This window comes from Centroberyx gerrardi, chromosome 9 (genome assembly GCF_048128805.1).
Source record: "Centroberyx gerrardi isolate f3 chromosome 9, fCenGer3.hap1.cur.20231027, whole genome shotgun sequence".
Taxonomy (NCBI): domain Eukaryota; kingdom Metazoa; phylum Chordata; class Actinopteri; order Beryciformes; family Berycidae; genus Centroberyx; species Centroberyx gerrardi.
Genome location: NC_136005.1, coordinates 17,197,807 through 17,220,925, shown reverse-complemented (window position 1 = coordinate 17,220,925; position 23,119 = coordinate 17,197,807). Strand labels below are relative to the sequence as shown.

At 42.0% G+C, this 23,119-nt stretch overlaps 1 protein-coding gene across 1 annotated transcript; it reads left to right on the top strand.

Annotated features, from left to right (window-relative positions):
• Window positions 1–3,672: 3,672 nt before the first annotated feature.
• nek1 (NIMA-related kinase 1) lies at window positions 3,673–21,016 on the top strand. The gene is made up of 35 exons (XM_078285767.1): window positions 3,673–3,708; window positions 4,113–4,261; window positions 4,392–4,488; window positions 4,627–4,724; window positions 5,010–5,093; window positions 5,200–5,267; window positions 5,379–5,465; window positions 5,994–6,048; window positions 6,374–6,574; window positions 6,670–6,742; window positions 7,494–7,645; window positions 7,864–7,929; window positions 8,263–8,322; window positions 8,409–8,456; window positions 8,575–8,655; window positions 8,841–9,040; window positions 9,119–9,241; window positions 9,379–9,481; window positions 10,570–10,653; window positions 10,753–10,830; window positions 10,948–11,043; window positions 11,556–11,759; window positions 11,847–11,900; window positions 12,045–12,282; window positions 12,626–12,739; window positions 12,874–13,032; window positions 13,933–14,118; window positions 14,230–14,335; window positions 14,506–14,582; window positions 15,001–15,218; window positions 16,064–16,221; window positions 16,673–17,034; window positions 17,766–17,899; window positions 18,811–18,943; window positions 20,113–21,016. Exons 2-35 carry the CDS (start codon window positions 4,145–4,147, stop codon window positions 20,124–20,126), a joined length of 4,128 nt encoding a protein of 1,375 aa, XP_078141893.1. The 5' UTR covers window positions 3,673–3,708; window positions 4,113–4,144; the 3' UTR covers window positions 20,127–21,016.
• Window positions 21,017–23,119: the final 2,103 nt, after the last annotated feature.

The following is a 23,119-nucleotide window of genomic DNA, read 5'->3' as shown; positions in this document are numbered from 1 at the left end:
TGTGCAGAATACATACAGAACATAGACTAAAGTGGACATCAAACATTAAACCGATTTTCTACTGGCATGGGGGTGGGTAGATAATGACTGAATTTTCATTTATTTAATTCGCCAGTGTGGGCCAATTTTCAACTATTCCTTTAACATTAGCAGAGTTGATGATAGATTGAGTGGTGGACTGTCTGTATGTCTCAGTAAGTCTCACCGCTCCCTGAGAGATTTCTTGCCCTGCTCCACCAGCCAGTCAGTCATGTCCTCAGCTGTCAGCTCAGATGGGACCTGCTTTTGTTGCTGAAGCCTCAAAAACTGCACCATCATTTTTTTCTACAAGACAATAGAAAACATCAGATGTTCTCATGTATAATCATAGGAGACACTTTACCAGAATTTGTCAGGTGTTTTATTTTGTGCGAGCCTGAAACAAAAGTGGTTCTTACTTGTACTTCATAGTACTTCCACTCCCAGCAGAGCTGTATAGTCTCTCTGTACACCGGTACATTGAACAATACCTTTGAAGGAAATGAGATGTCAATCAAAAGCCTCTTATGCTACATACATACATCAGCTCAAAATCTTTACAATTTAACTGTAATAAACAATGCTCACATACCCTGATGGGTCTATAGATGACCCTTTCTCCTTCAATCCAGTCCATGGATGTTTTGTTACTGGATGACAAATCAACAGTGCAGAAACAACAATCAAACGTACAACCAAACTCACAACTGCAGAACAGATGTAAGAGCACTCAAACACAGTTGATACTGGTGGCTGAAATGAACTGAGGGTGTTCAGGGAGAAAGTTTCTGTGGGAGACGGAATGGACTTATTGTTGAGTAACTGGGAGTAGAATTCAGCTCTTTATGACAGACAGATTCTGTTTTGGTTCAGCTGTTCAGGCAGAGATGACCAGGGAAAATAAATGTCTGGGCAAATGTGATGATCAAGATCGATCAATAAGTTGCCTTTACATTTTTTATTTAATCACACAGGAATATCTTTTTGCAAGGCAACACTTGAATAGATGTTAATCCTGTGTTTTGACTTGGCTCGTTGGTTGGTATTGGGAGTGTAGCCTACATTGCCCTAAAAAACTGCCAGGTGTATCAGCACTTTTATATCCTTGATACACACACTGTGTAACATTTTGGTCAATATTGCAGGACTACACAGCCCAAGTAGATGGATAAACACTCTCACATTGTCTACATGGCAACTTCTAATGCTATGGTATTATGCTGCAAGTCTGACTTCAATTCCTGTTGACCGACACGTTGCCTTGTCATCTTCTCCAAAATGTTGCTTGTTGTATCACAAGCTCTAAGATGCCCAAGCAACATTTTGAAGCTGTGGAGAAGGGAAGTATTGCTTACAACAGGGATGGGATTGGCAAGCAGGACAAAATCAGTGTAACCACACTGGCTATAGGAGAATAATGGAAAAATACTTACATACTTTACATTGCTTCACAACACTTCCCATGTATTATGGCCCTTATTCCTCCCTCTAACACATTACACTGAATTGATTTATTAAAAAGTAACTTTTACTTTGAGTATATTTTAAATGAGCTACTTTTCTTTTTAATTGGTTTCAAAGTATGCTGTCTAATGTCACTTGAATGACATTTCAGTGATAGATATTCTACACCTGTACGGCAGGTGGCACACTCCTACAAATTTTAAGTTTAACTATCTGCCACTTGAGTAGGAGTTGAGTATGAAACTTGAAATTTCATGAACATTCACATTTTAACACTCAATGATTTCCTTTTAAGTAAAACCATTTTCCTGCTTTTATTTCATCCCAACTTTAAGAGCCACATAATCACCACCAAGAAATGGCTGCCCATCAACAGCTGTGGGTTTTAACGTTAATTGCCTTGTCACAAAGACAGTAAACCGTAAGTACGCTGAATCTATCTGCAGAGCTGTAAGCAATAGAGAGAGCACTGCACTAACATTGTCAAGTGGAGCCAAAAAAACAATTATGCACTGTACTGTAAGGTGCTTTGGACAGAAGCGTCCACTAAAAGGCACATATTAGATTAACAAATACTGTACAAGCCAAGCCCATTTCCACTCACATTGTTGATCCAGGAGATGTAGGCGCTGGCGCGGGTGAAGACGGAGGGCTTCTTGGGGTAGTTGCAGCCCATGCTGGAGCTGAAGCTCACCACACTGTGGACGTCCCAGGAGCCGTCAGGGTTCTGGCAGTTCAGGGAGCCACCAGAGTCTCCCTGAGGGGTAACAGAGCCAGACGTGATGTTCAGGCAAAAGATGGCGAAAGCATTTAGATATTCTACATATATAATAATCATTATGGCAGTAAAACTATTCTAAACTGTAAGGCTGGTATATTTTCACAGGAACTCCATTTCTATATTACATGAGACTGTAGAATAAAATTTAGGGGTTGTGGGAAATTAATGTGACTCACATTGCAGCTAGCCAGCTGTCCATCTCCTCCAGCACAGATCATATTCTTGGTGACCAGGCTTCCCCACCCGTCAGGCTTGGTGCAGTTGGAGTGGCTGACCACAGGCAGGAGGGCCTGCTGCAGGATGTCAGCGATGGGACCTCCAGCTGTGGAAAAGAACAGGGCATTCAAATTTAGCGCTGTAGTCAAGACCACCTTAATCGAGTCAATTCCAAGACCAGGTCCAGTTGAGTTCAAGTCAAGACCAGGTCCAAAGGGCGTTGAGACCAAGTCAAGGCCAAGACCAAAATAGGCAATAAACAGTGTACATGTCTTTCCAAATGTTAAAATAAAGCTTAAGGAGTTTCTTAAGGATCAACAGGTAGACAGCTAGCAGTGCACTTCTGCACATTGTCTACATGTTATCTTCATCTGTATCTTCATCAGTAAATTGAATTTCTCTCTGTAAATTGAATCACTTTCCGTTCTGCAGAAGGCAGAACGGACATATTGGCACATCCTGCATGTATGATGTAAATGCACACATTTGTTTTGTTCATTCTCATATCCTTCTCATTTGATATTATATTGCATATGCAATATAATATCAAATATGATCTTTTACTGAATATATGTTATAGTTCTGGTATATTTTCTTATCCTATGCTGCCGTCATGTTTAGTCTTTCTTCTTTTTCTAGGCTACTGCTGTTATTAGACTCACACTCACACATTCTGTAATCCATACTTTGTCTCATACATGTTCTCCATGTTCTTTTGAAATGTCGGTTGCTTTCGTGGTTAGCTTGGGCCGCAAGCATAAGGCGGAGTTTTATTTTTAACTTATTTAAGGACATTTCTTGGGGCTATGTAGATCCACTTTTCAGAGACCAATGAGACCAATATAACGCCATATGTTTACCAAAAAACAAAAACAGTAAACAGTAAACTGTGTAGTCCGGCCTCTGACGGCTATGTCAGTTGGTCGGAATAATATATAACCTCGTTGGTCATGTCACCGCCATTGGCTCTGCCTCATGTCAGTGCTTGTGCTTGTGGTTGCTAAGGAAGATTGTTCACAGCAACAGTCCGTCCAGGGTGGAGACTAGCTCCGTTATTCAGAGTGAAAGATGATTGACAACTCTACTAACCTATTAACGAGCGACGAAAATGTCAGTGACCAATGAAAATGCAGCAAAGGGTCGATGTAGTTAGATAGAGAGCGCGAGGGACTCGATACGTCAAAAGCAGTAGAAGAATCTCCACCAGACAGCCGCTAAAAAGACTAATGGTAAGCCAAGTATTACCTAATATTATTTGTAGACCGCTAGCTGGTTACGTTAGTTAGATAGCCTCTTCACTCTGCTTGCATGCAAATATTTTAAAGCAGGGTGTTCTTGGCCGCCCGTTTAAGCTACAAATTAACGTTAACGTTAGCAATCTTGCTAGTAGGTGTATTGTGTGTTGTCTCAGCATCACAGCCCGTCCGAGCAAGATCCCGTTCTGTCTGACAGCAACGCTACATCGAGCTATAAAAGGGTTGACACGCTATCATGATAAGTCAGCAGCTTTAGATGAAATTAGTGCCATCTGTAAACATCCATAGTTACTGTAGCCCTTAGATTTAAGGGGAAAACCTCATTTATAATTCATATGGAGTATAGCTTTGCAATATGTTGCTTGATCTCTTTGAAGACCCAGCATGAGGAGCCAGTCATTCCAGTAACATGGACAAGTACGAAAAGGTGAAGAAAATTGGGGAAGGGTCATTTGGAAAGGCCATCCTCGTCAAATCCAAGGAGGATGGACACCAATATGTCATCAAAGAGATTGGCATATCAAGGGTAAGCTCATAAATAAACATTTTCTAGTCTTGATGAGGTTATACCACAAGGTTGATGTTTCACTCTTGATATGATCTCCATTTTACATCTTGCTTTCTCACATTTCTATGTCCTTCTCTTATTTTGACAGATGTCCAATAAAGAGAGGCAGGAATCTCGAAAAGAAGTTGCTGTTCTTGCCAACATGAGTCATCCCAACATTGTTCAGTACAGGGAGTCTTTTGAAGGTAATCACGCCCCCAAGATCTCAGTTATTAACCTAATAAAGAGCCACAGAGATTATCTAGTACAATCTTATCCTGCCACAGTACAACATGGAAATGTTTTCCTGCGTTTATCTTAAGCCTTATATTAACTCTTTTTAGAGGGGGGATGTCTGTATATTGTGATGGACTACTGTGAGGGTGGAGACCTCTTCAAGAAGATCAACTCTCAGAAAGGAGTACTTTTCCCAGAAACGCAAGTAAGCCACTAATTCTTGGAGCCATGGTAGCATCAAGACAATCACAGATGTTTAGGATATGCCACAGACAGCCTGTTGACCTTGAGGGTGAAATAGATTATACCATGTTGATAGAATTGATCATCTTATCTGATGCTATTCCTGTCTTGGTTCCCTTCCTTTGAATATATATGGACTCCTCTCATGTTTCTATATTTTTTCCTTGGCTTGTTCAGCCACCAGGATTATTATTGGGTGGACAGTGGAACCTAATAATGTATATTGTGGCTTCACTCTCTTTCCTAGATCCTGGATTGGTTTGTGCAGATTTGCCTGGCACTGAAGCATGTACATGATCGAAAGATCCTCCACAGAGACATCAAATCACAGGTATAGTTCTGTGCACTGCAAACTCTTGTCTCAGTAATGATACGTTGTTTATATGCCATGCAATGCCTCATAAAATTTACACTGTTATTTCAAACTGCCTGCATAGAACATATTTCTGACAAAAGATGGGACCATACAGCTTGGGGACTTTGGAATTGCAAGGGTGCTGAATAGGTATGTAAAATGACATCTGAATAGATACACAGATATCTATAAAACCACCGCTCTGTAGTAATAAAGCTTACCATGGTAGAATTTACATGACTTTCTTTCCTCATTTTTCAGCACTGTAGAGCTGGCAAGAACATGCATAGGAACGCCGTATTACCTATCACCTGAGATTTGTGAAAATAAACCCTACAACAACAAAAGGTACTACTTGATCATCTGGGGTGACTCTGTTGGGTTACCATGATTCCAGTGTTTGTCTTGTGTGTGGTTTAGAATTAATAATTGATAGTGACCCAGGTGACAGGTTCTCTGCCACACTCATTCTGAGCCATGCAGAATCGCTATGGTAGTTGTGTCATTGTGGTGGCTGTTGAGACGATGTAAAGGTATCATGTCTCCTCTTTATTGAGTGAACTAGCTGGTGTGTATCCATAGCAGGAAGCTAGTATTGATTCCCTCTTCAACTATTTTAAATATGTATGTAATCTAATCCACTTTAGTTACATTACTCTCGAATGAACTGCATTGAGCAGCTTCACAATATTCAGTCTGCAGTTTTCTAAGCAATGTTGTCTATTTCTCTCCATTTTATGAAGGAGAATAGACAAGGCTACCCAATGACTGTTGATTCATTACTGAATGAATGTAAACCTACCCCAGAACCTATCCTGGCCTGTCCATTTGTAATGCTGTCTCCCCTCACTTTCCCCACCTTCCCTCCTTCTGCAGTGATATTTGGGCCCTGGGGTGTGTCCTATATGAAATGTGCACTCTTAAGCATGCAGTAAGTATCCTGTGCATGAGTGGTTTACTAATTAATGTAGGGTCAGTGTATCTTCAGCAACATTACAGTGCTCTTTGAAGTGTTTTTTGACGTATTGCCTTTGATGTCTACCATGTATAATGCATGGCAAACTGAGTTTGTTTCAAAGAACTGATCATGTCTTTCTTGAGACTGTCATATCTATATCTATGACTGCTCATATTTGCAACCACTTCGTCTTAGTAGGCACTAATCTATACCATCACTCCTTTTGATCATGTCTGATTGCCCTCAATGATTCTTTTTTTATGGGTTGTAACAGCATACGACATGTGTTTCTTCTCAGTTTGAGGCTGGCAACATGAAGAACCTGGTTCTGAAGATCATCCGTGGCTCATACCCTCCTGTGTCGGCTCACTACTCCCAAGACTTGCGCTCTCTCTTGGGACAGCTATTCAGGCGCAACCCCCGAGAGAGGCCCTCGGTCAGCAGTATACTGGACAAACCCTTCCTCTCACGTAGGATAGAAAGGTTCCTCACACCACAGGTAGAACACACAGCTAGTTGTCCTTGATACAGTATAAAGTTACATACTGTGTACCATACTGTGTAAAAATATTTTTTTTTTTCTCCTCATTCCAGATCATTGCTCAGGAATTCAGCCATACTTTTCTTCACAAGCAGCCTAAAGTGGGTGTGGCACAGGGGTCACCAGGTAAGCAAACTCTTTTGCTGCCATGTTTGCTGCTGAAATTGAAATATGCAATGCCGCCATTCAAAACTTAATGCCTACTCTCTATGCTGGGGGGGTAATGTCACATTTCTTACATTTTGGTGTAGTGTTATTGTTAAGGCCCAAATGCACTGGAAGAAATAATTGATTTATTTGCTTCATTTGACACTCGTACTTTTTTGACACTTCAATGGCTTAATGCAGACCTGAGGTTTGAGGCGTCAGCAGCACTGGTATCTGTATTTCACCCATGCAATGGATAACGATACCATATCATATTTGCTTCAGAGTGATGAAATATGTTCCTGACATGTTATACAGTTTGTGTTTTATATTTGGAGACCAGGGAGTAGTTTTGTCCATAGAGCTGAACAATTGTATGCTGCTAGCTAAATTACCTGCTTAGTTCCCAATAATTGTATCACTTTTGTTAGTCATTTCCCCCCGAAATAGGTCAGCATTCACTGCAGTTCCAGAAACCTAACAAAAACACCTGTTTTGGTCCTCGGTTGGCACTTCAAAATTGAACCATGTTGAGAGCAGATGCATTAAGGTGGTTTGGCACTTGATGCTTTTATTGCGCTGTGGACCATTTCAACTGTTTGACCCAACGCACACCAGTGCATTTCTGCCATTATTAATATTAGTATTACAAAGTGCAGTAAAACAAAAGGAACAAAAGAAACATACTGACTTAAATACATGTTTTTATATTTACAACTTGTGTGACTAGCCAAGCGTCCTGCCCCTGCTTCCATACCTCTCGCCCCAGCCCAGAAGATTACCAAACCAGCCAGCAAATACGGAGTGCCTTTAACTGTCAAGAAGGTGTCAGACGGAGCCAAGAAGCCCGCAGAGAGGAAACCAGCTGTAAAACATAAACCGGTTAGTATGGTATTGATGAGGAGATTAGCCACCAAGGCTTTCAAGCTTCACTCATGCCTTTTTTTTGTATGAGTGTTACAGAGCTCTGTTTGATGTTGAACTCCTAGTCTGGCATGTCGGAGGCCTCTCCCATCTGTGTCTGTGTGTGTGTGTGTAGGTGTGTTTTTACATCAGTCTGTGTTTGTAACCTCTGAACCCCAGTGTCATATGTTGCTCAGGCCCCTCTCCCAGCAGCCCCCCAGAGAAGAGTGAGTCAAGTGGAGGAAGAGAGGAAAAAACATGAGGTACAGCTGAGAGCCCCGCGTAACTTCTATTAACTGTTGGATTCTCCTGCCCTTTCTCTCCACATTTAGTCACACATGAAGGTCCCCTCCTACCAGCATCCTTAGTTTTTCTCCCTCTCATTTACGTTTGACCACTGCCATCCCCTGTTTTTCTCTCCTGGCCCGTTTGGAGTGTTCTGCCTCATTTAGCTTTCTCTTTCAACTAACCCAGAGACTAATTTATTTCCCTCCTCGCCTACCTGCTCAACGACTGAGCAGTCCTGCCTCCTGCCTCAAAGGAGGTTCCGTTGGGATCAAACTATTTGATTGAAAGGTTTTTGCCTTATGTTGCAGGATGGCATGAGAAAGAAAAGGATGGAGCTGATAGAGAAAGAAAGGAAACAAAGGGAGCAGGTGGGTGCATTGATCTTGAAGTCCCTGTGTAAAGTTTCTGTGAGGAAACACGCCTTTAGCTGTCTTCTGATGTGTCTCTTCTTCAGATGTTCCTGTTGAAAGCGGGGCAAATGAAGAGATATGAAAAGGAAAAGGTGGGTAGTAAATATATGCAGTTTGAGTATAGTTCTTTCTTACATTATTGTTACATTATACTTACGTCATTGTAGTGGATTGGTGAAGTGCTATGAACCTGTGAACTCTGACTTCTAGATCAATCGTATAAACCAAGCTCGAGAGCAGGGCTGGAAGCATGTCTTGAGTTCTAGTGGAGGCAGCAGCCCAGAGAGGAAGGTACTGGATGCCCTTTTCCTAATTTATATCAGAATATGTCATATTGTGTACAACAAACTATGTTGTACATTAACTCACATTTCATTGATTACATCAATATAATGTGACACAGGTCAATTATATTCCATTAATGTAATACAGCTCCTCCTCCTAGCTCACAAAACACTTTTGTCTTCTAAACTCAGTGTTTTAGAGGTGGTGGCAAGAGGGCAGCAGGTGCTGGTCCTTGCCCCGTCCCAGGCGCAGTCCAGGGTCCTGCTCCAGCCCCAGTGCCCAGCAGGGGCCTGTATGAACACTACCACGCTGCTCTGGACCAGATGGCCAAGCCACAGCCTAAGGAGGCCAGCAGGGAGGGATCCTCAACAGGAGCGGACGGCCCCATTCGGTAGGTTCAGATATCTTTTTTCAAATAATTCAGGTCTGTTAAATGTCTGGTTTTGACGGCGTTGCCTCTGTGTGTAAGGGGTGTACCTGCTGCTGCTGGCCCAGTGCTACCCAATGGACCTGCCCGATTCCCACACCCTGATGCTGTCAAGAGAGAACTACAGAGGCTGCAGTATGTTTCTAAACAAGCCCATATTAGCAGGTCAGTGAAGTAGCCGTCCCACTAATCAGTATTCTGAACATGACACGACACAACTGGCCTGAACGCGCTGTATGTTTGCACATTTTTCACTGTGAAAAGTAGTCAGAGTATTGATTATTGCCATATTCTGTTTTCAGGCAACGTGGTCAGATGGCTGCTGAACGGGCCTACCAGGTCGAGGAGTTTTTACAGCGTAAGAGAGAAGCCATGATTAACAAAGTCCGTGCTGAGGGACAGCTGGTACGTAGTGCAACTGATACTGTTTTTTGTTGTATTAAGTTCTGGTGAAATAGCTTTGAGTTAGCCCTGTTATTACCATACTGATCCCTTTTCATCATAAGGATTATGACCCCTCACAGACTGAAGATGTTTTTTTTTTTTTTTATGGAAAGAGGGATACACTGGTGTATCTCTTGCACATATTATGAATCTATTTTGGTTTAAAATCTCCTGCCCCCAACTCATGACCGTTGTGCCAGTTCGATGTAAGGGCTGCATCCTTCTAAAGTGTGGTTGAATTGAACGGTAAACAGGGTGCCCGGCAAAACTTGACAGCCATCTATGGAAGCCGGGCAGTGTCGGTTCGGTGCAGGAGACCCAAAGCCAACAAAGAGGAGGAGGTAGGAGCCCAGGCTCGAATGGCCAGCCCCACACTCCACCTGATCCTCACCCATACCACGCCTGGTTTGGCTTGTCCTTCTTCATTTGTGTCTGCACAGCACTCCCTTCAGACACACCCATAATGCGACCCAGCAGCTCAAACCCATGCCCACTTGTTGCTCAATGTGGTGTGTGTCTGTGCGTGACAAGTGTGTGTGTGAGAGCTGATCCACTATTTATTTGGCCTCCCGGTAATGGCTGCTGTTGTTCACAACAATCAATATCATTGTTTATGTTTGGATGTTTATTGTGTATTTTGACCCATTTCAAATAACCACACTGCCTGTTTTGAGTTCTTTAACTACAGCTTTTTGCTTTGAAGGGAAAACATATTTTTATTGCACTGTTAATTGCAAAACTGTTGTTTTTGCTCTGGCTACATGGCTGTTACCTTATATGATTTTTTTTATATTCATGTGTGTTTTATGTATTGATGTCAACATCAGTCTGTCTACTACTACTAAGTAAAGCTTTGTCTATGTAAGTGTTACCTATGCTAATGTCTGTATGATTGTGGTCTCAAGTATCTTTGCTATCTGTGTGTGTGTGTGTGTGTGTGTGTGTGTGTGTGTGTGTGTGTGTGTGTGTGTGTGTGTGTGTGTGTGCGTGAGTACGTGCGTGCACACGGGCGTGTTTAGCCCATGTAACATGTATGTCTTTGTACTCAGGAGTACTTGGCAAGGCTGAGGCAGATCCGGCTGCAGAACTTTAATGAGCGTCAGCAGATCAAAGCTCGACTCAGAGGGGAGAAGGTACAATCCTCCACTCTTACCATCTGAGAGCATCCTTGATAAAAAGTATTTTAATTTTTCTCTGACGTTTTGTCTGTTGGTTGTTGTTGTGTGTTTCAGTATGACAGCGATGGTTCTGACAGCCAGGAGTCCAGTGAGGAGGCGGAGTTCAGAAGAAAGAAGATAGAGGTTTTGAAAGTGAGTCTGACTCTGCCTTTGGAAAATCAAGTATCATGTTTTACAGTATTCAACATTTTATATTGTATTAGGCTATAGGCTCATTCTTCTTTGTCTGTTTGTATGTGTACTTACCAGGCCCAAGCAAATGCCCGTGCTGCTGTGCTGAAAGAGCAACTAGAGAAGAAGAGGAAAGAAGCTTACGAGAGAGAGAAGAGAGCTTGGGAGGACCATGTAAGTTCTTATGTTCTTTCATTCCTTGTTTCACCCTGCCATTCCTTAGTCATTGCCTTTCCTTAGCCTTACTGGTGCCCTACTGTAGGTGTAACTAGTGCTGAAACGATTAGTTGATTAATTGATTAGTTGATTAGTTGATCGACAGAAAATTAATCGATTATAATTTTGATAATCAATTAATTGTTTTAGTCACTTATCAAGTAAAATACCAAATATCGGTAATATATCAAATATTTGCTGGATACAGCTTCACAAATTCTAACATTTGCTTACTTTTCTCCATTTCATGTCGTTCATAAAATGAATACTTTGGGGTTTTTTTGTCTGCTGGTCAGACTAGGCTCTGGTAACTTGTGATGGGCATCTGTCATTATTATTATCTGACATTTTTTAGACTAAACAATTAATCGATTAATCAAAAAAATAATCGATAGATTCACTGATTATAAAATAATCGTTAGTTACAGCCCTAGGTGTAACCTAATCGTGGTTGTTGTGTGTTGTGGAAGCTTGCAGTTCGGGGGCTGAAGGCTGGTGTAGCAGCAGATGCAGCATCAGTAGCATCAGTAGCAGTAGCATCTACCTCTGAGACTCCTCTTCCACAGCCCAGCCCCTCTCAGCCAGAACCAGCCGCTAAAGCTCTAGTCCTGCCTGCATCTAAACCCTCCACCCCAGCCATATCCATGACTGCTGCCCTGAAGGATGTTGGCGCAGTCAGTATACATTTACATCCTACATCACAATATGTGTTCGAGTTTGTACTGCTTGGTTATACCAATTTTGCGTTGTTTGTTTGACAGAATTCTCCCATAAAAGAAGACTTGTCCAAACCAGAGACTGCTATGGTGATCCAGGTGAGTTCATCAGTAGTCGATAATCATTTATTGCAGCAACAGTGACCTAACAAGAAAGCTGAGGACAGAGCATACAGCATCAGTATTCATGTTTGTACCTCAGTCCTTAAAAGATAATGCTGCTTTATGTTTTTCTTATATTAGAGTGAAAAAAAGCAGATTCTGCGCAGACTTAACCAGAATCTAAAAGCCCAGAGCCCAGTGGAGGAGGACTCAGCTCCACCCCCTGAGGACACGAGTCCCCCTCCTGCCCAACAGAACCAGTCTGTCGCAGAGAAACGGCCGGCTTCGGGAGGAGACAGGAAGAAGTGGGAAGCTGCAGAACCGCCCGTCCTTTCTGTGGCTCAGCAAACCTTAGAGGAGACCTGCATCACTACGGCTGGTGAGTTGAGCCTTCACAGAACAAAGCTTTCCATCCCACATATTAACAGAAGACAGATTAACAAGCTTATATTTGCTATCATGCTTAGTCTATACACTGGGGAAGTTAACATGGTGGTACGCTTGGCTCCATAATGTATTTTTTTGGACTTGCCCATTTTGTAAGTGATCTTGCATGTCCATTCTCATACTGTGAAAATGTTGTGATTAAAATGTATCCTCTTTAGCAAGGAATACATACAAATTTGTGCTTTTGTTTAAATGGTCTTGTCTGAAACGTCTGAAAAGGTTTTTGCAGGAAGTTATGGTCTAATTTTTTTTGCCCCCAAATTGTTTCTCTCCAGCTGCTTCAGTGTCTCCATCTTCTGGTGGAGACAGGAAGAAATGGGAGGCAGGAGTCCCACTTGTCCTCCCTGTAGCCCAACAAACTCTAGAGGAAACCTGCATCAGGACCACTGGTGAGTTACATTGTCCCCGAGTGATAAGCACTAATATCCTCAGGGGGCCTATAAAAATGTATATTTTTTGACTTTGGGGCTTCTGTGTGTGTGTGTGTGTGTGTGTGTGTGTGTGTGTGTGTAAAATGTCTCAGAGCAGACAGTGGGTGAAGTCATTCAGATGGGTGTGCTACAGGAAGAGGCTCCTAGGAAGGCGTGGGGGAGGAGTCCAGACTCTCAGGTGCTGAGAGTCCTCCAGGAGGCGGAGCTTCAGCCTTTCACCCAGCTGCTAGAGAACGTCAGCATGTGTGAGGGTGAGCTCTCCAGCCCTGGTTAGTCAAACTGTACTCACCATCCAGGCCCATTTAGTATTCTTCAAGCATAATCAGGCCAAGTTGTGAATTTCATGTTATATACTCGGACCTACACGAAGGCAGTGTTAGCCTTCCTTAAGAATAACAACCGTAGTTTTTGCCAGTATGACGACTGACTGTGTTCAAAATGTACTCACTTCACTGCAGAGCTTGACGTACCCCTCAGCTCCAATACACACCTACACAGGGCCAATGCAAACTCTTCCAGTCAAACACAAAAGGCGATTTAAAATGCCAGTGATTTGTTGAGCCCAGACACATTGAGTTCAACAACTGCACTGCCATAGGACAGATGATGTGATGAAACCATCCTCATGTCAGTTATGAAAACAACCAGAAAAAGGAAAGGAAAAACGTTTGGGATTTATCTCTACCACTAGGGGGAGTATTGAGCCACAACTTCAAAAGTGCACTCAGTGGTTGAAAATTTGACCAAAATGTGTCTTTCAATATTATACAATCATACTAACTGGTTTTAAGCTGAAAATGTTTAGTACTGTCTGATACCCCTTGAAAACTGACTTGCTTTAAGAGGAGTTGCAAAATGGATTATCATTTGTATGGTTAAACCAGGCATCTCGCAAATTTGATTGTGCATAATTATTGCGTGTGTGTAGCAGGCTGTTGAAAACAGCTGGGGTACTCAGTGACCATATTGTGGGTAAAATCAGTTACTCCACAGGTGTCATTATATGGTGCATGGAGAAATGAAGAACCCTTTGTTAAACGGTTTCATTTTCAGTGTTTATAGCATAGTGTGTTATTTAAGTGAATGAATTGATCATTAGATAATGAACCAGATAATTCATCCCCGCTACTGATGACCTCATATTTTCCCAGACAAGTCTAAACAGACAGCAGCGCCTGAAGACGCACTGCCCTCTAAGCCAAGTCCACCTGCTGTAGTTCAGAGCCCCGAGGTTCAGAAGGAGAGTGCAACTGCAACAGAAGTCTCAGATCAGGAACAGTCTGTGGCAGGTGCAGCAGAAAGGCTAACACTAGCCCCCGACCTCACTGACACTCAGGGTGAGTATGTCACTCGACATTGGCGCACTGACATTGACCAGATGTTTCAACTGATCATTTACAAATGTGCTCTCTGTGCAACACCATCACATCTGGCCTGAACACTTGCAGATCCATCAGACTTGGAGTCAATGGTTTTGGAAGAGTGCCCAAAGCAGGCCTCACATCCCCCAGGTGGAGTACAGCAGGCATGGGAGCAGCAGGCCCAGCAGCCAGCGTGAGTCAAGATTACTGGTCATCTCTTCATGAACAAAATTGAAAATCCACTCAAAGGAGTAGTTCACCCCAAAATGAAAATTCAGTCATTAGCTACTCAGCTAGTCAGTCAAATCCTACCATGTAAGACATTAGAGGTATTTGTAGAGCTAAAGTGTGTTTCACTTTTAGGCCACCGGAGGGCGTTACAAGACCAGCAGAGACCAAGGAGGTTGAGAAGAGTGCAGAGAAACAAACAGAATCCTCCGGTGAGATGAGTGTGGTAGACGCTCAAAACTGCTTTTTTGAGGATTGTGTGTTATATGTGTGATTGTGTGTGATAGTGTCTTTAGCTAGTGGTTCTCAAATTGGGGGTCAAGATAATTTAACAAGATAATTCTGGGGATTTATGGGATAGGAAGAAAACATATTTCTACTGTACGTATTTATTATCATGTGTAAGTTTTCTGTAATTTTTGCTTTTTTATTGTGAAGTACTGAGTAGTTTTCATCCTCTAGGCCTCCTCTGATAATCACATAAAACGACCTGAAAAGGGAAAATCTTTTTTTTTGGGTGAACTGTTCACTCTGCATATGTAGCCTGAGTGAGAAGGCATCACTTGGTTCAGGGGTCATAAGCCAAAAAGTTTGAGAACCACTGTCTGAACCTGCCTCCCCTTCCCCCAGGTGCGGCGCCCTGCGAGGAGCCCCTGTTCATGAAGCTGTGTTCCCCGGCCCACCGGCGCACTGCTGCTCTCGCAATGCTCTCAGCCCAGTCCTCTATGGACGAATCGTCCTCCTCTCTGGCCTCTCGCTCACGCTCCGTCTCACCTCTCCGCTCCAAACACCACGACGCCCTCCTCATCGGCCTCTCTACGGGCATGTTTGACGCCAACAACCCCAAGGTGAATGCCGGTGGAGCGTGAATGAAAAACAAAAGTTCACTTTTAAATGGAAATGACCTCTACCTAGTCTGACTCCCAGTAGTACGATGAAGTAAGACCTCTTGTTTTAGCTTCTAATGGTTATTGTCTAATGCATGATTATTAAGTGCAGTAAAAACCATGCAGAATATGTGACCCATGATAATACTGGATATTACAGTGATCTGGAGAACAGCTGTTTCAAGGGAGGAAATGCACACTTGTCCTTGTGCCTGGTGTAATGTAGAGGCTTGTGGGGGTATTTTTAGGTAGGCTTTCAGTCTTCTTTATTAATGAGGGGTCTGGAATGGAGCCAGGGCTATTAATCACATAGTCTGGACCTGCAGTGGGTCTGATAGGCGAGAAAGAGCATCCATCATCCTACATCTTCCATAACCTCCATCAGGGACACTGAAATGTGCAGAACTTGGCTCAACATTATTTATCTGTACATAGAGAACCTTATAGTGTGTGTTTGTGTGTTTTTGTTTGTGTTTGTGTGCGTGCTTTATCAGCTACGGCTGTGCCTGCCTGACTAGAGTGTTACTAATGAAATCTCTGATGTGTCACCATACCAGAGGGCATTCCACTGGCCTCTCCATTGCCCTCTCTTATGCAGATATACACACACACTCAAACTCTCTCACACAGACACTCACATCCACACCAGTTTCTCCTCAAGAAGTGGTAGTTGCATTTTGTCTGAACATAGTCAGAACTGGAACCATGTAATTGACGAGCCTTTTATTTTGATTGATTCCTGTCTTGCCCATCAAAACATCTTGTGTCTGTGTGTGGCTGTGGCTGTGTTTGTGTCGTGCGTTCAGATGCTGCGGACATGCTCTCTGCCAGACCTCAGTCGTCTCTTCAGCTCTCAACAGGACTCTGCCATGTCTAGAGAGACTGTTGTTGCCCCGGACAACAACCTGGAAGTAGAGGACCTGGAAGAGCCAGCTAAAGATGAGGATCAGTCCGAGACTGAGGAGTAAGACAAACACACACAAACAAAGTGCATGCACATTGCACAGTCAAGTGCCCCATTGTATGAATTTGGCAACTTATAAATACTTGTAGGATGGAGGGCTATACTTGAGTGTCATGTTGAATGTGCACTTTGTTCAGTTTGACAGCAAATGAAGAGTTTCATTCCAAAACACCATATATCAATTTGGAAAAAGTTGCTGACTGAAATTCCTCGGTTAATATTTCAAAAACATAGATGATTCTATTGTCATAAAACAAGCAGCAGTCTTAAGATGACTCATAATTTTAATGTGCCGTACTTTCATGCTTACAAAATGATTGATAGCATGAAAGTACGGCACATTACAAATTCAAATGGTGGATGTTTCAATTTGCAATAAAACTCTTTAAATACAGCCAAGGGGTGGCGATTACACACAGCAGTGTGTAATCAGAGTATGCTCTGTTCCCAGTGCGTATGAGGATGAAGACCTGCGGGAGCTCAGGGCCTCCATGGAGAGGCTGCTGCAAGAGGAGGGAGACTTAACCAGGAGCCCTCCAGAGGATGAAGCAGGGGACTTTAATGGAAACCCTCCAGGGGATGAAGACCAAGAGCCTTTCAACAGGATTGCTGCTGAGGCTGAGGAGGACGACCCCCATCGGATGGCTGTAGATGATGATGAGGAGGAGGAAGAGGAGGAGGATGAGGAGGAGGAGGAGGAGGAATGCTCCAATGGAAGTCCTGGTGATGAAGACGCTGGGGAGCTGCTTACCAATGGAGTGGGAGAAGAGCACCACAGCAGTAACAGCCAGCTCAATGAAGAGTGGCATTCAGGTAAGAGGGCTGCTGGAGTTAGCAGTGCTGCAAGTGTGTGAGATCATTAAAATTATAAAATGATTATAATGCAAAAGTACATTAAGAAAAAGATAATACACAACAAGGTGTGTGGTTATCGAAAAATAATGCACCACCTGTCCGCCACCTTGACTGGTGCCAGCTGATGCTTGTATGAAATAAAATATTTTATTACAAGACTTTGCTGAATACTCAATTCTGATTGGCTAATGAATGCATTCTGAGGTATGTGCATTTCTGAAAAATGGAGCGCTATTTCATGTAAAACACCACTGTTTCATATCCAATCATCTCATTCTGCAGTCAAGAAGTCCAGTACATTTTGTTGACTTACAATCAAATTAACTAGCTATACCTTGTAACAAAAAGATGTTACTCCTTGGTTACTGTAGACAACTACTCAGTTAACCTAAGTTAGATACAAGGAAGATTTTCCGATATTACTTAAGTCATTCAGAGAGGACAAAACGTCAATCTTACTGTATTTGTTTATGTTGCTATGGTTGCAGACCTGCTGAACTATGTTTTTGGCAGAAGCTTGTAAATTTCTTAAGCTTGTAATGAAATCATTTCATCAAACTATTTCATGCCAAATGATTAATATATTAGTTAATATATATATAATAAGCGTGTTATTTTTGCAAAATAAGCCCCTTCAGGGCGATCAAGACCCCGATGTGAAGCATAATAGTAATCCCACTGCACCGTAGATGGCAGTGGGGAGGAGCAGGGAGGAGAGGTCGAGCATCATGACAGCATCTTCAGCCGCCTGGAAGAGCTCCGCTTCAACCTGGAGCAGCAGATGGGCTTTGAGAAGTTCATTGAGGCCTACAATAAGATTAAGGTATGGAATGTTTCTCATTATACCATGGTCTGGGTGAATACTCGATTCTGATTGGCTGCAAGGTGTCCATTAATTCCTGATAATGGACACCTACTAAGTAGTTCCAGTGAAACTGAATTACTAAATTAAACTAAAAAAAAAAAAACTAAATTAATGCACTGGCTACGTAGTATCAGCCTGTATCTAAAATGAGTAACCATAGCAACAGGGACACAGTCACCTGAATTCAGGCTGCGGCCGACAGTACACATGGCCTATCATTTGTTCGTGAAAATCTTGATATTGATTTGGGGACAATGACATGGCTGGATAGCTAGCTAGTCTTGTTGTTAAATACTGTCAAATTATATTTACTGTTTGTCAACCGTACGCAGTGTTATTGACTTTGAATCTTGCTAGCATAACGTTAGCTTTCTGGCTCATAGCTGAGCCAAAGGGTTCTATGAGCTGAGCGGACTAGAAATATCTCCCATTGCCAAGTCGTATCTAAGGTTCGTCCTATTTACTGGAGTAGTGAACAGCATTTCCATTGCATAAGAACCTTATGAGATGGTAATGATTGTTCCAGGTATTAGTCAAACCCTCAGGTGTTACCAGGGAAACTGAGTTATGGCTTGTGAAAAACTTTATAGTTTGATTACAAAACGCATGAAAATATAAATTAATGGTCTTCATTTTTTTTTTCTTTGGCAAGTGACCATGGTATAAGCGGGATAATGCCCTTCGAGGTGTCCATAATCAGGAATTAATGGGTTCTGGCCTCCCCCTCGTCCATTAATTCCTGATAATGGACACCTCGTCGGGCATTATCCCTTACTTATCTCCCTCTAAACTGTGAGGTTGTCTGTGCTTCATGGTAGAACATAAGACTCACTTAACACATTGCCTTGTGTTTGTTGTTGATGCTGAAGGCTATACATGAAGATGAAGATGAGAATATTGACCTGGGCTCCAGTTTAGTCTTGAGCATTTTGGGAACTGAGCACCAGCATCTGTATCCCAACATCCTTCACCTAGTAATGGCAGATGGGGCATACCAAGAAGGTTGGTGTTAATAGTTGGTTGTTAGTTAATTGTAGGTAGTTTTGTCTTTTTTATCGTTTTCCATTGTGTCCCTGAAGAGCATGCTGCCCGTCTGTTTAATTTGAATCACACCATAATCACCGGTTTGGTCTTGTTTTTTTTGTCATTTTTTTCCTCCTCCCTTTGTTCTATTCATCTCTGTTTCCCTCAACACTCTTTTCTCTTCACTTGTGTAAACCGCAGGAATACACGTGTTCCTCTTTTAATTGTTCTGTTCGGCAGCTGTGCGGTTTTCCCATAGCGGAGAGCTGTGTGAGAGCGCAGAGAGCAGTTTAATCTAATCTGCCAAATCCTATTCTCTCTCCTCACGCCCCCACGGCTTTACCCAGTCACGTAGGGACTAAGTAGATGTGAAACACACCCTTAAGACTGTCTGTCTGCGCCCACTTGCTCTGTGCCAAGTCAGCTGTCAGACGAGGGCCACGGCGGATAAGAGGGCGGGAAGAGGATTTCGTTTGAGTCTGACAGGTTTCCCTCAGGACGGGAGCAGTCTGCAGATAAATTCTCTCTTTTGCTGAACTATTCCATTTTACTATTCTTAATTTTTAATTTTTCCTTTTTTTTCACTAGGATGAAATGAATGATGTAAAAGTCTAATTTCTCTCTCAAGGACCCTTCTCAGGATTTCTAAAACATGCACCTATGATTCCCATTCATTCAGCATTAACAGTGGGTAAATTTTAAGATGTTTGTGTGGCCATTACCAGAGAACGAACCCATGTATTCTTAGGCTATAGACTTCTGTCAGGCAAACAAATTATCTGAATATCACATAAAAAAGCAAGACTTCTCCTTTAAGTTTAGACCAACGTAAACAGTCCCAAGTCTGAGAGGACTTGGCCAATTCTGATGCTGCTGATGTTGTTTTTGTAAACTTTTGTGTTGCATGCCGCCCAACATTTATGTTTATGGGTGACCTATAGGAAGAGTCCAGGATCAATGTTTACTGCCTATTTCTGGAATTTCGCAGTCATTAGCTCCTCTCCCATCACTTCTGATTAGGAGACATGATGTGACCATTGACCTCTGGAGTCTTTCTGTGCTGCAAGCACTCTGGCTGCTGTCTATCTAATGAATTATCTCTTCTCTCTCTCTCACTCTCTGTCCCTCTCTCTCTCCCTCTCTTTTAGATAATGATGAATAGTGTTTTGTGCAATGAAGCCGCTGGCAGCTATGACAATCTGCTAGCCATCTGATGTCTTCCCATGACGCACGTCATGTGGCAGGAGGATCTATGCATGAAGTGTCGCAGCCACGCATCTAACAGTGTTTCAGGCACACTTGCATGATGAGTAACTAGTACACTTAAGGCTGTATTTCGTACTTTGACTATCAGCACCTGACACTATTTTCTAACCAATCGTCATACATTACAAAAGTGCATTATCAAATACGTGTTCTTATTAACCAAAGTTAACTTCAAGGTTTTGTGACATATATATATATATGATTGTATGTGTTCATAAATTACTGAAACACATGTATTGTCACGTTTGTTGATAGCATAAACCCTGTTCTGTGTTTCGTGGTTCGTTCAGAGTCCACAGTGGCATTTCATTTGATGGCAACATTTTGGTGGGCAGAGATCTGATCCCCTCAGGTGCTCATTCTAATTCAGAGGGTGGTGTCACACACTCACCATAGCTTCAAAAGGTAAACCAGGTCAACCTCAAAACAAATTTATTATGATCACACAAAACCAGTTGAACCTCCTTTTCTTACAACTTTTTCACCGGACAAATAGTTGTTATCTAATGCATTTTTTCCACATTTCCTACGGATTCAGTTAACCCAAATTAGTTCAAAGGGAAGGTGACATTTTGTGTGAGAATGGTGTATGTTGCCATGGTACTGTAGCAGGACTGCCGCACACGAGTGCTGCTGGTGATGCAGTGTGTCGGGTCAGATTGATATTGTGCCCAGAGAATTGTACAGGTGACGGAAGCAATGGCATAGATGTTAACAACAGTTCATATTTGATAATTAAGTAAATATTGTAAATCTTTATATAAAATAAACACCTTTTTTTAAGAACCTGAAGTTTTATATTTGCTTTTTCTTTCTGTATTAGTGCCAGGTGGACTTTAATGTGTGGCTCAGCATTGATGCTTGCAAATTAGCTGCCGATTTCAAATGATTAAAAAAAAAAAAAAAAAAATCTTTTGTTGTGTTTTTCACGAGTCATAAGTGTGTTGTCCTCTGGTAACTACACAAAACTATTTTCATCCTATACCCTTCAAACGACCACTCACCCCTCTGTCAGCTAGCAAGATTTATGTGTAGTTTCCCTCCCTTTGGTTTAATATAAGGAGAGCTTCCAATGTTCGAACACCCCATCTAATTTAGGATGGGTGTATTTCCTCTGAGTTAGACCATGACCAAATAATTGACTGTAGCATTCTTCCAATATGAACAGATGAAGGTGTTACAGTGGGTTTACAGCCCCGTCTCTAAAGGTCCCATGTTAATAAATGATGTTACATGCTTTCATGACTTACATACTGTAGAACTTGAAGAATTCCTGGTTGTTTCCCTCTATATCCTGCCTTCATCCAGGCTATAATACAGAGCCAGAGAGGACTAGCACTTACTGCCGTTATCTGTGTACACAACAAAGCAGTGCATTCAATATTTATGGTGCACGCTGGTGTTGTGTTTGTGTGTTGTTCCATTTCTAATTTACAAATTCTATTTTATGTCCTGCTCTCTGAATTGCATTATGCATGGTTGGTTGTTTTATCTTCAGCAGTGAATTATATTTTACTAGTTGAGAGGCATATACATGAAGGTAGGCTGCTGCCTGTTCATATGCCAAGGCTTTCTGAAGGGAGGGCTTTCATGGCTTACTTTGAAGAATACATGATGAGGAAAGCACCTTATAGGCCAAATCTGGAATCGCACTATAGCACCACCGTTGGCTTTGTTCATGTTCGTTTCAGTAGAATCTCAACTTTTTAATTTTCAAACTGACAAAACAATTGTAATTTAAATTACAGTGGGATTATAAAGTTTCCTGCAGAATCTGCCTTCAGAAAATCCTGCCACTCATTAATCTGTATAAACCAATAACTGATGTGTTAAAGCATCAAGGGTTGGGCTTTACTTTTAGTAAATCCAATTGTTTTCCTGGGCCTATTGGTGTTTACTGGTTGGAACTCAAAGGAATCAAATAAATTAAGGTAAGCGTAATTAAACCTGTATTCTTAGCATTGAATGAAACTTTTCCCTTCAATGCTTTGTCCATAAATTCTCCAGTTTAATCAGATTATTCCTGTGAAGGGACTTTACAACTGCACTAAAATTAGAGCGGGTGATCACAGGAGACAGGTCAGAAATGGATTACGGCTAATAGGTTACTGTCTCATACTGTCCCACCCCATTTCTCGGGTTGACATTATACTTCGGATGGAATTAATTCAATTCTCGGTTTGAATTTTCCATAAGGCCTGTGTTGGCTTGATCTCAGCTCTCAAAGGAAAAATTGCCCCGCAGAGACGTATACGCACTCAACCATTATCAGGCAGCATTCATTGACATTCAGCTATGTTCCCTAATCTAATTGGAAAGCAGTTTGCCTCAGGCTGAGATAGTAAGTTTAAAAGCCTTATCAGAGCAATATAAATGGAGATCACTGCAACTGAGTGTCCTGTTCTTAATAATGTATTAAGCCCAGGAGATTTTTGTCTGGTTTCAATTAAGCCATCAATTCTTTTTTTTTATGTGGTTTACGTAGTGTTGTCACCTTGTCATTGTGAACAGAAATGACACACAATATAAATCAGCCCTGTAATATGCAAGACAAATTGGTTTTTCAAAATGTTCATCATATTTTGTTCTAGTATTGGCTACATTTCAATACTATGCTTCTTGAGGGGATTTTTTACTGCACTGCACCGTACAAGAGAGGGCATTACCGCTGTCAGGTCCAGGGTTTATCCCTTCAGGGGAAAATGGGACATATGTCTTGTCCTGTCCTCTCCTGCTTTCCTCTTCCCCTTTTATAGGCAATAACACAGCTGTCTCCTCCATCATCTGTGTATGTGCGTGTGTGTGAAGTGAACTATTTTTTTGTCCTCAGGTGCGGCCATTGTGAATGATTATTGCCTTTCATGGTCTACAAATCACCCCTTTCTATAT

Bases quoted from the DNA above. Each gene is read 5' to 3' on its own strand.
- nek1 (XM_078285767.1), top strand. From the start codon at position 4,145: ATGGACAAGTACGAAAAGGTGAAGAAAATTGGGGAAGGGTCATTTGGA. The intron at 8,323-8,408 runs GTGGGTGCATTG...TCTCTTCTTCAG, and splicing joins AAAGGAAACAAAGGGAGCAG to ATGTTCCTGTTGAAAGCGGG. The intron at 14,336-14,505 runs GTGAGTCAAGAT...TTTCACTTTTAG, and splicing joins CAGCAGGCCCAGCAGCCAGC to GCCACCGGAGGGCGTTACAA.